At 40.3% G+C, this 13,882-nt stretch overlaps 1 protein-coding gene across 1 annotated transcript in view; it reads left to right on the top strand.

Annotated features, from left to right (window-relative positions):
- The window catches only part of cspg4 (chondroitin sulfate proteoglycan 4), an 80,637-nt gene that overhangs the window by 55,339 nt on the left and 11,416 nt on the right, over nt 1–13,882 (top strand). Inside the window, exon 6 of the mRNA XM_010783371.1 lies at nt 2,031–2,207. Within this exon, the coding sequence (XP_010781673.1) occupies nt 2,031–2,207 (177 nt within the window). The remainder of the gene's footprint in view (nt 1–2,030; nt 2,208–13,882) is intronic.

Here is a 13,882-nt window from a genome sequence, read left to right as displayed (position 1 = left end):
CTTAGGACGGAGAAACAAGATATACAAGATGCTGGCTGCTGAAAGTCCTGTTCTGTATGCAGAAAATGAACAGAGTTGGCTTGGCCTGGCCGCAGGTGCTGTTCTCTATCTAGCCCACTTCAGACTGAATGACTGATTCTTTTGTGCATCTGGTTTCCCTCAAGGTTTCATCCCATAAGAGATTCTCCTTGTTCTTGTGCTGCTGCCAGACTTTAAGAACTGATTATAGCCTCTATCTCAAAAGCTTTGAAAACATCTATTATCTGTTTAGGTCAACAAAAGATATATTGGATACCGTAAAGAAATATAGGTCTGTTAGAAAAAGGGTAATTGTGTTTTCTTGTTTACTAGAAACATAGAGCCTTAAGGGAATTGTTTCACAATGTGTGATCAGTCTGTTAAATACCAGACTAAAGACAGTTAGCTTAGCTTTGAAAAAAAGCTTGGAACAGGATGAAAAAGGTAGCCTCACTCCATTGAAAAATAAATCCAGCACATTAAAAGTTCAATAACACGTTATAAACGGTTTCTTTTATCAAACAAAAGCTAAGCAACAAGTTTCCTTTTTATGCTACAGTCTGAGACAAAAACTCATGTTTACCTACAGGATTCAATTACTCAAAAATTGGGTAATACTATGCCGTTATTCTAGATCAATTAGGCGCTTTCACACCGGAGTACTTTTCCCAGTATAGTTCCGATATAGTTCCGAAAATGTGCATTCACACCAAAAACATCCTGAACTAGAACTTAGTTCATGAGAACATTTTCACCCCCTTTTCACTCCCTTCTAGAGAGCAGGGACTTTAGGCGCGTTCACACCGCAGCACTTTTCCCACTTTAGTTCCGATATAGTTCCGAAATGTCGGCAGTAGAAGCTTCTGGGAGTCCCAGCAGCTTCTACTGAAGCCAGTCGCCAACTCCGGGGACTTCCGGCCGGGGACTTTGGGTGGCAGTATACGCCATCCGTGAAGTTGTTTGCGGCCTGCCAGTAAACCCAAAGCAGAAGAATAAGAAGTGACGTCAGCGGCTTCATTTGCCTAATCCTCCCTCAGAGACTTATTCTGGTGTGAACGCGATCTGTACTTAGTTCATCAGAACTAAAGAGTTCTGATGAACTAAATTCTGATGAACTAAGTACGGCAAAGTACTTGGTGTGGAAGCGCCTACTGTTTCTAGTCATTCGTTGTTTATTAAAATGCCCTCAGAGACAAGATCAAGCAAGTATTATATACATATATATAAGTGGACCAACTTTTGCTTATAAGTACAATATAAAAAAAAGTCCTGCATATGGAGATGACGGATAGAAAGTGATATAAAGGCATACTCTTGAGATGAACTGCTTCCATAAAGTTGGTGGGCTCACAAAAGACAGATTCATAAAACAATGGTAAAAATTGAAGCAGCAGAGGAAGAGATGTTCTGACTTTTATTCCCAATAGGTCTAAACCCCCTTAGATCCTAGATCCTTTCTTTCCCATATTGCAATCAACAGGATCTTTTTGTCAGATACTCTCAGTCTAGAGAAATCCCTCGAGTTTCAAACTCCCCTTTGTAACGCTGGCTTTCTATTGTAAATTTGTCTCCAAGCCAAAGCTGAGATAATTAGATCCCCCAGAGCCACAGAAGAGAGATTATTCATTATGTTTTCACAGGCAGAGAAGTCTCCGAAATGATTATAAAACTGACTATCATCATGAGTGAAATTTGAAATTCCAAGTATCAGAACAAGGAGAAATATCTGAGAGGATTGTGCATCGAAATATTGCAATCAAATTAAGAATTTGACAGAGGAACAAAGCAAATTGGAGTTTCTTCTGACTTTCTTTTCAGTTTGTAATGGTTTACCAGGATAGGATGGTTTGGGGTTTCTTAAAAGTACTATTCTTTGGATATTGTCACACTGTTAAAATTGTATTCCACCTTTTAGGCTCACGCCCGCTGTCTATTTTATGCCTTTCCAACAATTAAGTTCTGATTCAAAATTGAGTGACAGTTGGATCCTTTTCTTCTTCTGTCTTCTTCAGATAAAACTTGGACACATCTACTACATGCATGACAGCACTGAGAGCACAGAGGACAGTTTTACACTCTCTGCCTCGGCTTATGAGATCGACCGCCGGAGCCTCCCTGTCACCATCTCAGTGACTGTCATAGCAGTCAACGATGAGCCGCCAAAACTGACACGTAACACGGGACTGGAGGTAATGCTTTGCTCTTTTTGCTGCTACTTTGAGCTTTCCTCCAACAATTGTAAAAGTTGCTGCTGTTGGAAAATGTTTCTAGCTATAAAAAGTAAACTTTTAAGTTGTTGGAGTCTTTCATTTTCCTGTAGCTCTTTTCATGTGATGAGAATTCAAGCTGACCACAAGCGTCGCTTTGTATGAGGAAGGAAAGAACACGCTTTTTATTGCGACCTTTCAAAACAGGGGAGTATTTTATAATAAGAAGATGAAACTTTGGAGAAAATAAGTTTTCTTCCCCACAGAGTTCCAGTTTTCATTTCATTTCATGTTACCTTTGTGTATATATTTGCTTTCGTTCCTGCAATAAGCTGGAAATAAGAATGAAGAACATGTGATAACTGTAGGCATTCCCACATGATCAAGACTTTGCATGATTGGTCTGATGCCCAAGTCACTCAAAATATGAAAAAAAGGCATATACAATACAATTGGCTTTAGGGTGATAAATGAGGTTCTGACATGTTAAGAAGGGGTAATAAAAACTTCTAGCAGTGATTTAAAGAGGCCCTATGTGTGCATGTAAATGATCATGTAACTGACATGATGCTTTATTTTAATTAAGAAACAAAAAATAAGTTTAACTGCCAATTTAGAAGTCACGATAATCACAAAGACTTAAAAGGCCTTGTGTTGTATGGAATAGTTTCCGGTAGGTTCAAGTTGATCGAAAATCGTATGTTTTAATAATGAATGAAATCTGAACCCTGGATGAAATCTTTTCACATCTATACTGTATATCTTGAACTGCAGTGTGCCGTAATGAATCCTGAATGAAGTGAGAATAGATTTACTTCATACCTCAAGTATAATAAATGCAGAGTTTTTACTTGGAAGCAGAAACATATTGACCTCCCTAACAATTACACATGCTGCATCATTTCAGCAGTGGCCTCCACAGTATATTTGTTTTTATAAGGAGCTGTAAAGTAGAAGAGAATTAGCATATTCTCAGCTCGACTGCTTTAAAATGTTGCAAATGAATCATGTAAGCCTCAAGTATAAGAGGGCAGCGATTCACTTCTGAATGCACTTAGTGCAATGTCAAGCAGTATTACAGGAACTGTATGAAGTATCTGTAATCCTTTTAATGCTTTTTCACATCTGCTGATATATCAGATGTAACTGATAGAACATAGGTATACTCACGTTATGTACCTTTATCTCAAATATACTTTGTTTTATGCACAATTCCAGATTTAATAAATAACTTTAATCAAAGGACATTATATAATGTCTCATTTGGAAACATATTTCAGTAGATCATTGAATTTAGTTGAGAGGACATATTACGCACATTTTCAGGTTCATATTTGTATTCTGTGCCTCAGTCTGCTCTGATTGGTTAGCCCCCCGGCTCTGTTGTGATTGGTCAACCACTTAAAGATGTCCCGCCCCTTAACCTAACACGTTCAATGTGTTGGAGCACTAGCCAATAGAAGCGCGGGTTTAACATAGTGATGTCATTAGGCGCGTTCACACCGCAGCACTTTTCCCACTTTAGTTCCGATATAGTTCCGAAATGTTGCGTTCACACCAAAAAAAGCCGGAACTAAAATGAGTTCATGAGAACCTTGTTACCCCCTTTCCCGTCCCTGCTAGAGAGCAGGGACTTTCGTGGGAGAAAAAGGTTCCTATGTCTGATTGCAAACCACTCCCCGTAAAACTCCCAAAAAGTGTTGTGAAGCCGCCATTTTATTATCCTCGCATTAGCATTATTAGCATTAGCCCAGCGCACAAACGCAGAGAGAATAACTTATGGCAACACAAAATAAAACATGGGAGCGGTGGAGTGATGAGGAGGTGTCGGTGTTCTGGCGATTTACTCGGAAGGCTTCAGTAGAAGCTGCTGGGAGTCCCAGCAGCTTCTACTGAAGCCAGTGGACTTCCGGCCGGGGACTTCGGGTGGCAGTATACGCCGTGAAGTTGTTTGCGGCCTGCCAGTAAACCCAAAGCAGAAGAAGAAGAAGTGACGTCAGCGGCTTAATTTGCCTAATCCTTCCCCAGGGGCTTATTCCGATGTGAATTCGATCTGTACTTAGATCTTGAGAACTAAGCAGTTCTCATGAACTAAGTTCTCATGAACCTTTGTGGGAAAAGCACTTCGGTGTGAAAGCGCCTATTATGTTGAGGAAGTAAACAAAGGAGTTCAATTGAGGCGTTTCAGGGAAGGGGGAGAGAGAGAAACGTTGGGATTGTTGTATTTTAAACATTTTGTTTAATTTGTATCATGTATTACAGTTGGGCTATATTAAAAGTAATGGATTTTAGTCCCTCATTAACTAGTAATGAAAACACATCTGTTCATTTAAACTCAGCTTTAACTGTCCCATCAGACTAATGGAGGAGTAATCATACAGAATAACAATTTTTAATTATGCTGGGATTAATGGATTTGATAACTCTGATAACTCTAATTTATCACTGGAAACTATCATCACAATAATAACGTTTAGTTGGTGAAGAAAGGTGTTTATTCAAAGTCTTTTTACAGATTTGAATGTACAGTCGTTTTTTTTACAGAGTTTGTTTGGTAGACGCTTTCCAACTGATTCAGCTCAGCCATGAAAGAAAAGTTTTGAAGGATCAATTATTCTACTGTAAGAGCAGGCAGGCAGATGGAAAAATCCAGCAGTAATCAGCTCACAGAAGTGGAAACCCACTGTGTCATTCAGCCCTCCCTGCTCTGCCTGCGGCTCCACGTCGCCCTGGCAACCCGTATTTTTGGAAAACCAAGATGGCCGCAGAGACCACGGCTTTCTGGCAGGGTGAGGGCGGCATCCAATCCCTGAGTCTCATCTCTGCGGCTGCGGAGGGTAACATAATGATATGAGGATGTCTCCACACACAGAGCCAGAGCTGTCCCAGCAGCGGGGCTCGGATTGATTTAAAGCAGGAAGTGTGCGTGTGTAGTGACCTCTGCAGCAAATGATCAGACACGATGAGTAAAATGGTTGGGATCAGGCTCTGTGCAGGATCTCCATTGATCCCAGTTGGCCCAGTCTGCAGGATACAGCTGGTCTCCATTAGAGTTTACACTCCTCCCGGTCTGGCTCTACTTCACTTTGCTGTATCTCAAAATAGTTTTCAATCTGAGTCAGGCTATCTATCTAATTTGTTTTCCCTGTAAAATCATTTTTTACTAAATGTGTCAGGGTTTGAGTGTTCAATATGTAGCCTAAACATGAAAAAAGGTAAAAAAAAAACTAAAATGCAAGAACAAAGAAAAGGATAGAAACAAAAATGAGTTGTTAAAAAAGGTGTGTCGTCAAATATTATATTGCATTCCCACTCCCGCAAGCATGTACTATCCATCCAACCACATCCATCTATCCATAGAACTATATCTATCTGTGTCAGACTTATCTGACTTTCTGCCATTGCCTCCTCCTCTCTGACTCACATTTTCCAGAATTACACAAATATCCCCAAGAAAAAGTAATGCCAGCCTAGTCCCTCCCTTGTAATGTCTGCACATGACCAGTGAGTGACAGATTGAGTACTGTTTCTGTTGTTTCATCTCTCATCAGAGCAGGAGAGATGTAACACTATAGTCAATATGTCTAACAGAGAAATCCCACAGCTGCAGATTGGGAGCCAAAATCAAAATGGAAACTGTTATTTTTCTACAGTTCAGGTATTGACAAAAACGATCAACACCATCCTATTGTTGCCTTTCCCCAAAACATACTATTTCCTCCTTGTACTTACAGTACTTCAGCCAAGATGTTGGATGCCCAGGCAATTTGGGACACTGCTTCAGACGTCTGGCGCCCCTTAGAGTCTCAAACATTTTAAGTATGGCTGTATCCTGTTGAGTCATCAGCAAACTAAGTCGTTTGCCTATGGCAGCTCCTTCATTACTGCCTCCAAATGAAATATCAGCCATTGTGTCCAATAAAATGGAATTTGCAGCCCATGCTCTAAGGTGCTTAATGCATTGATTGTTATATAAAGCATCAATTTGCAAGGCCATTTTCCGAGTACCTGCCCTAGTTTGCTTTGTGTGTGTAGAGCAATCTGATGGGGACATCTAGTGGTGGGGAGTGTGTATTGCATAGTAGAAAAAATATAACTGACAATACTGTTATAGTGATGGGACCATGTGACCTAATTTTAAATATTAACATGTATTTCATTATTAAAGAAGTATGATTTACAGTGCATATTCTGTTTTCAGTTTGGGAACTTCTATATGTTTCTTACAGTAAAAGTATTTAATACAAAGTTTAGCCAATTGACGTTAAATGGTCAACATAGTCATGTGTTAAAAAACAAGCACTGTCTCTCAGCAGCTGCTCAGATATATACACACACACACACACACACACACACACACACACATTTTGAGCACAATCAGCGCACAATTGATTGACTAATTTATAATGGAAAGAAACAAGCTATAAAAACAACTTCCTGTGTGGGTGTTACATAAGACTGTAATTATAGCCGTTTAATCAATGGATTTGCCTTAAGCTTGCATGTGAATTAATTGTTGAGAAATTATTTTCAAAAGTGTGCTTCAAAAATAGAAATAAATGTCATGTTCTTCTCTTAACAGATGATTCTAAAAATACATCTCTATGATGCAGCAAAGTGAATAACTAACTACATTTGAAAATGCTTGGAGGAGACAGACTGTTCCTTTGTAGCGATAGAAAGAAATAATAATGGTTTATATTGACTCAAATAGAATAGTTAAACTACTATTTCTATCTAACATGTCTTACCCAGTTTTGAGTTGAAGAGTCACATTTACTGTGTGTTCACATTCAAAATGTCTTGGTGCCTATTAGCACTGACCAGGGACATTTTGGATATGGGGCCTCATATATCTGAAATAGCAGCATTCCCTGAAGATTAAAGAGCAATTCACTGTATCAACCCCCTAAAAATATTACTTTTTCTTACTTCAAATGCTTTAATTGACCAATTCCCTACAGGTGAAGCACAGATGTTCTCCAGAACCAAATTATATCACAGTTGAAAGTGGTCGAGTTGCAAGTTTAAACTAATCTCATGCAGGAATATGGAGACATTTGTACATCTACTGTTTTTAAAATCCTCCTGTTGGCAATACATTTCGACATCTCTTGATAAAGTTATCCTGAAATCAAATGAGTTCATGTTTGAGGTGTCTTTAAGCTTTTGTTTAGAAGCTGTGGTATGTCAGAGCGAATGTATCTCAATATGAAGAGGTTATACTCGGTTGCATCTTGAAAAGAGGTTGATCCCACGCTCCATCTTTAGCTTTGTTAGTAGTGTTGACAGAATGAAGTTAAGGTATTGTAATGTTAGTTTTTGCTTTCAACAAAGCTTTTTAAAACTGAGAAATTGTCCAGGTGGGTGGCGCGATATCAGATAAAAAAATCTCTGCATATCATATCTCATTTCTCTCTTGATAAGGAGATGCAACAAAAGAAAGTGAATCTACAGAGCATCTGTGTTGTTCATGTTGCAATAGGGGTTGTCCTGCCTTAGGGCACACTGATCCACTTCTATCCTCCGTAACTGAGTCCAGATCTGGCTTTAGGTTGCGTCTCCACTCCCCCATCAGGGCTGAACTCCCAGACAAGCTATCAGGCTTTCTGCAGCCCTGAGATGTAAAAACTGCCCACAGGAGGCAGAGATTCTGCTAAAGCCTGATATAACAGGTTCTCTGCAGGCTTCAAGAGCAGGATGAATAAAATGCTGTTTGTTGGTGTAGGCTGATATGATAGCGCTGTCAGTCCTGCCAGATATACCCTCACAACCTATCAGTGGCTTGAAGTGATGCGGAACCAGCATTTCCAGTATAGGAGGTTTTCGTGACTTTCTTCCTCTGAAGGTGACATGCCACCTATGGAGCTCTTCCTGGCAGGTTACCCTCATTCTGTCAAACAGGAATCTGACACATGAAAGGTTATTGTACCCATAGGTGTCACTGCAGCAGCCACAGGGTGAGCTGCTGGGAAGAATCCATATTTCCCTCATTCCTGCTGAACTCTCAGGTGCTGCACTTTATGGGTGGCAGCTGGGGTTCCCCACTGTCTGTGACTGCAGCAGGCGTCTATCCCCTCTAATCTGATGGTAAAAAGATTATCCTGAATTTAGACACCTGTTTACTTCCAAACATCTTCACCCTGGCACTGAGACCGCCCATTCAAATGACTATATTCAATGTGAAACAGGGCTGAACGTACTTTCGATTACAGTCATTTAAATGCTGTTTTGTGTCATGATGAAGGACTCTGAAAATGTTTACCTTTCAACCAGATTTACTCTGCTTCACTTAGACATCACAACATACGTTGAACTGATCCTGTTTGAACAGGCTTTTTTATACATTTGTCAGATAAGATGCTCTTAATATTGTTAAAGAAAGCAAGATAACAGATTGACTACCCCATCAAAGACGAAGAATTAAATTAAACCTTCTAGGCCCAAGATTCTCAGTTAGTTTGAATGATATACTACTGCTGGCTATGCTTCTCAAAATACTTTAATTGGTTTGCAAATAACATATTTTGTATGTGTCACAAGTGTTTCTATGTATTGAAACATTCAATTACCTCTGCAGTCAGTCATGTTTAAATGAATTGCAGCAGCAGACACTGTGCTATGACCTTGAAAATATTGTTGCTTTTACTCAAAATCTAAATTGCCTGTGAAGTCAACCCCAGAAAAGATGCGAAATGTGAACTACAAAAAATAGCACAACATGTGTAATGGTGGGCTATGGATTTCCTCTTTTGACGTTGTGTGTCACGATGATAAATCTTTGATGGATTGTCAAAGTTAATGGGATGTTACAAGCACTTCAAGGCAACTAAATAATACACTTCACAACACATTTGCTATACTGAGACAGTCGAGACGCGTCTACATTCCAGAAATCATAGAGCACTGAGTGATTGTGTTGCTGTCAGAACAACTCCAAACAAAACATAAAAAATAACATCTCAGAGAAATTAACTTAGATTAAAAGTGTGGATAAAAAATTGCTTTTTGAGGATGTTACCACGCAGAGCCGCTATGAGCGTAGCTGTAGGCTCTTTGTCTTGATTTGAAAAATGGTTCATATTTCATTGACAAGGCTCTCACTGCTGTATTGTTTTCAACTAAATTGTAGGGGGTGTCAAACTCAATTACACAGTGGGCCAAAAATCAAAAACGGGTACTAGTCGAGGGCCGGACTGGTTCAATGTTTATTGCAAAACTTATTGAAATGAACTTATTGCACATATTAAACCTGGAACTAACAAAGCTTAAACTATTGCCTATAAAAACAACATTAAACATTAAATAATCAGTCGCATTCATTTCTTATGGCTCTATCTGCAGCTTTTCCAGAGTCATTTCTTATGATTACATTTTCCCACAGGCCAACAACAGCTTCAAAAAAACCAAACATGCCCTGTTGTCGCACGAAAACAAGTGCAGAAGGAAACATCCATTGAAACTCAGTTTGCTGCTCTGTGATGCTAGTTCAAGCCAGATACTTGGCATCTCATGCAAGTTCATCACTGTTTGGGCTCAGGCTCTGAGCTGAGGAAATCCTCAGGATTGAGTGAAGGTGTGCGTGCAATATACCGGCGGGCCAGATCTATTAGTAATTAGAAATGATCCTGCAGGCCGAAATGAAATCTACCACGGGCTGCATTTGGCCCGCGGGATGAAAATGAAACGGTTGATTTACTACGTTGTAGGAATAGTAGTAGTGACGATTAGTCAAACTCTGGTTAAACAGCTTACGTAAGTTTCGGTGGACAAACGGACGTAAATCATTCATGCTCGTACACGACTGAACGACCCGAACAACTCGACTAACACTCTCACCCGTCTCGAGGTGTGAATCATCTAGTAGCATTAAATTTTGTATTTAACCTCCATCAACTCGACGTACCATCGTGGTCGCGCCAGAGGGTCCCTTGGTAACTAAGTACGTACGTGACCTTTGTTAACGAGACTAACGGGCATCTTTTATATCTTCGGCACATTTTTTTAGTCTATCGCCGTGTTTGACGGATCCGACCCTTTCTCATCTGACACTTAATATTAGACCGTTTCGTCCGTACCCTGTACCCTCTTACGTTCGAAATGCACTTACGTCCTACTCTATGTCCCGTAAATTCTAGACAGACCTCCTCTTTAGAGACTTCTTATGACCTAATAACCTGCCAATAACTAAATAAACTCTACTAACTTTCTGTTGCGCCACCAAACGTTTGTAAATACAGAACTAGTCAGGAGGAAAACGAGAGTAACATGTTTTATACACTCTGCGTTACTTTTCCCGTTAGCAAAAACCTCCTGGGCAAATAAAACCCTCATTGGGTACTTTTGAATAAAGCTACGGTAAAGAAAGTGATTTATATACTTGTACTTTACAGGAACACGCAACTAACAAGGTCTTGTCGGTTATAGAAAACGCCGTCTCGTCCTCGTTCCGAAAGTAGTATCAGTCTGTATACAATCAAACTTCGTAAGGATTAACGGGTTTTATAAGCATGTGTGCTCTCAGTTCTTGTTCTTTCGAAACACGTTGCATCAACCTGAAACTACCCTGCAGACTTATTCGGCATCAGTTCCCAGACAGACACATACTCCTCCTATTTCCAGATAAAATATATGTGTGTTGGACTACGTTAGAAAAATGTACGGTAATCCCAATATGAACTTGTTATTGTGTACAAAACCTCTTGTACTGGATGTACCGGCCCGTATATTGTACTACACCTACGATCCTAATTGTGTGGGTGACGGTTCATGGTAAATTCTTTTACCGTATGGATCGATACTATTTTCATAAATCATCATAACGAAAAGCTTTGATCAGGCGGAGGAAGAACTTTAGATCTTACACGCACACAGTCGTCAAGCGACTCCTAGGTTAGTTCGTCCGGAATGTTTATACCGATACAAAGACGTAAACGAAGTTAGTCCAAAGTACCATTTGGCGTGAAAAAAAAAGAAAGCAAGAACATTTCGATTATCTCGCACTACTTCTCGTACTCCCTACCCGATACATCGTCTCAGGTACACGATAACGACTTCCTAAAGGGATTTTACCGAGACCCGTGTGTGGACTTGGGGCGAGGTTGAAAGAAGACTTTAGTGTAGAAGTGTTACCCTCAACGCGTAATTTTCGTGTTCCGACGTGAATTATGTGTTGGACTCACACTCCACACGTATCTTGCGACTATCTTATACTCGCTCCATATGACTGTGACTCCCAAAATTTAGAGCTAAATTTAGAAATCAAGACCCTAAAAACGCACTATCTGATGAGGGTGTCCTCCGTTACAGGAAGTGATGGAGGTAGTAGTATACTCATTTATTTTTATTCTAATGTTTCACGTCATTCGTCGTATATACCAGGTGTTTTACCTGAAACAGTTAACTAGCACTTCTTTTAGATACAGACTACGCCTATTGGAACAAAGACACAAATTTATGTAAATAATAGTCTAAATTCCTTCAATGTACACATCAATCTACAGTTTGTTAGTCGTACCAATAAAATTGAACAAGTGATCCTGGATTAGTTATACGAAAAACATCTGTAAAACAATTAAAAAATCTAAACATCACCTTCGTACATAACTTAAATTAGCTACACTCTGTCACGTAAAGTTTGAACCTGTTGACGTATTAAAGTACATAACGTGCAGTCAACAGCTAAAGTATCTCCATGTGTGTAGCTACCTGCTAATCTTGCTTCAGGGTACAGTGACATCAAACGCAAGAATAAACAGATTGAAGTTAACTCAAGACGGTCCTATATTTTGACTGTGACATTAGGTCTGTGTCAACGCTCCTCTAGCTATCAACGTACACTTACAGTAAAAACGTCCTCTGTCCGACCTCCGTCTCTGTCCTCGTCACGTCTACTCGCGTCCGTACTTCGTCCGCTACCGCCCCCTTTTCCGGATGTCTCTTTCTCACCCCGACCTACACATTTAACCGTTCCCTTTGTTGTCTCCCTTCCCGCCTCTCCGTCCCAACTCGTACTCTATCGTTCCCTGCTCACGTCGTCTTACTCTGTCTCCCACCCTCTTGTTCGTTTACCTTCCCAGACCTCTTCTCTAAAAGGAGGATAAGCATATGGCATAGGAGTTTCGCCCGAAAGTAGGCAGGACAATGTAGTTGTCGGAACCAACTCTTTGGGGAGGCGTTTGAGGGTGTTGTGGTGTGTTGGGTGTGTGTGTGTGTGTGTGGTGTTGTGTGTGCTGTGTGTGTGTGTGTGTGTGTGGTGTGTGTGTGTGTGTGTGTGTTGTGTGTTGTGTGTGTGTGTGTGTGTTGGGTGTGTGTGGTGTGTGTGTGTGTGTGTCGTGGTGTGTGTGTGTGTGTGTGTGTGTGAGTAGTACGGTTTTTTCGAAAACGTCACTAATGGTCAAATTTTTCCCAAAGGAGAGTAAAGACGGTTTTTACTCGAAGGGAATTTCGGAATAGCTTATCTCTCGTTCTATTTTGTACCACTAAAACAAAACCGAAAACGAAGACGTCCTATAGTTTCTACGTGAGTGTTTCCATAAAATCATCTCTGTCCTTTCTGCCGCGGTTACATGAGTAGGACAACTTTAGAACGGTATTGTATCATCTATTCCAGTTTACTTTAACATGAATTATGTAATTCTTACGCATTGCGGAATCGTTCTTTGTACAAGTTGGAGCGCGGACTTACTTACGAACGTCGTCTCGTCCTCTGTTTCCTAAATTTCACTCCGGGCCTGTTGTCTCATACTGTACGGTACCGCGTCATAGTGATTAAATACGGGGGTACGACGTTGGACAAGGAGTGTGACACTAGGAGACTTTGTCTCTGACGTCGGGTTAATAGACGCCGTTTGGTGGGGTCATTCTACTCTCACACACAAATCAATATACTTCCCCAAACCACATTAGAATAATAATTACATGTGGGATGAATTTATAATATATTCGTGACCAATTCCAATACTGACTACCGAAATTTTGATGAAACTAACTGACTACCATAGTTAAAGTAAAATTGAAAATAAAAACTCTAACGGCATGGAGAACAGTCTGCGATGACGAGAGAGAGTTCCAGACTACGTGTGTGCTAAAAAACGCAGTACTACTCATTGTAGTTCAGATCAATGTGACAAAACACAAGACCTAACGTTAATAGGTGCACCGTTTCAGACTTACGTAGTTAATTCGTCTTTACCGTCTCTATTTGTCTTTGTTAAAACCCTCACTCGCCGACTACGATTTCCTAAATTCAATTCTCGTAAGGAGTTTTCAAAGTCCGGTCCATAACTTTGCACTGTCTCTCTTAATTTTGACCACGGTTATACGGCCACTTTTACGACGAAGCAATCGTGGGTCGAAGATACTTCCTGTCGTAAGTAAAATGTCATTGACAATCGTGACTAGGAAGACATATAACCTGACAAAAACGGTTACTCCGAGTAAACGCTCTCCACGGTAAACCGCGGGTTACAAGACGTATAATGTGTAAATTACTCATTATGGCGTCCGTCATCTACGATAGACGAGACGTCAAGTCAATCCTGAACAAGTGGGACAACACCCACGAAAACCCCTTATGGCCAAACAAAAGAATAAGGCACCGTCCCAAATGCGACCCGGTGTTTTTCGACGGTGTTTGGAGATCTCGTGTGACAGTT

Source organism: Notothenia coriiceps, unplaced genomic scaffold (assembly GCF_000735185.1).
Source record: "Notothenia coriiceps isolate Sejong01 unplaced genomic scaffold, NC01 NC01_scaffold00000663, whole genome shotgun sequence".
NCBI classification, from domain to species: Eukaryota; Metazoa; Chordata; class Actinopteri; order Perciformes; family Nototheniidae; genus Notothenia; species Notothenia coriiceps.
The sequence above is the reverse complement of the archived record's forward strand: the minus strand, read 5'-3'. Positions and strand labels throughout refer to the sequence as shown.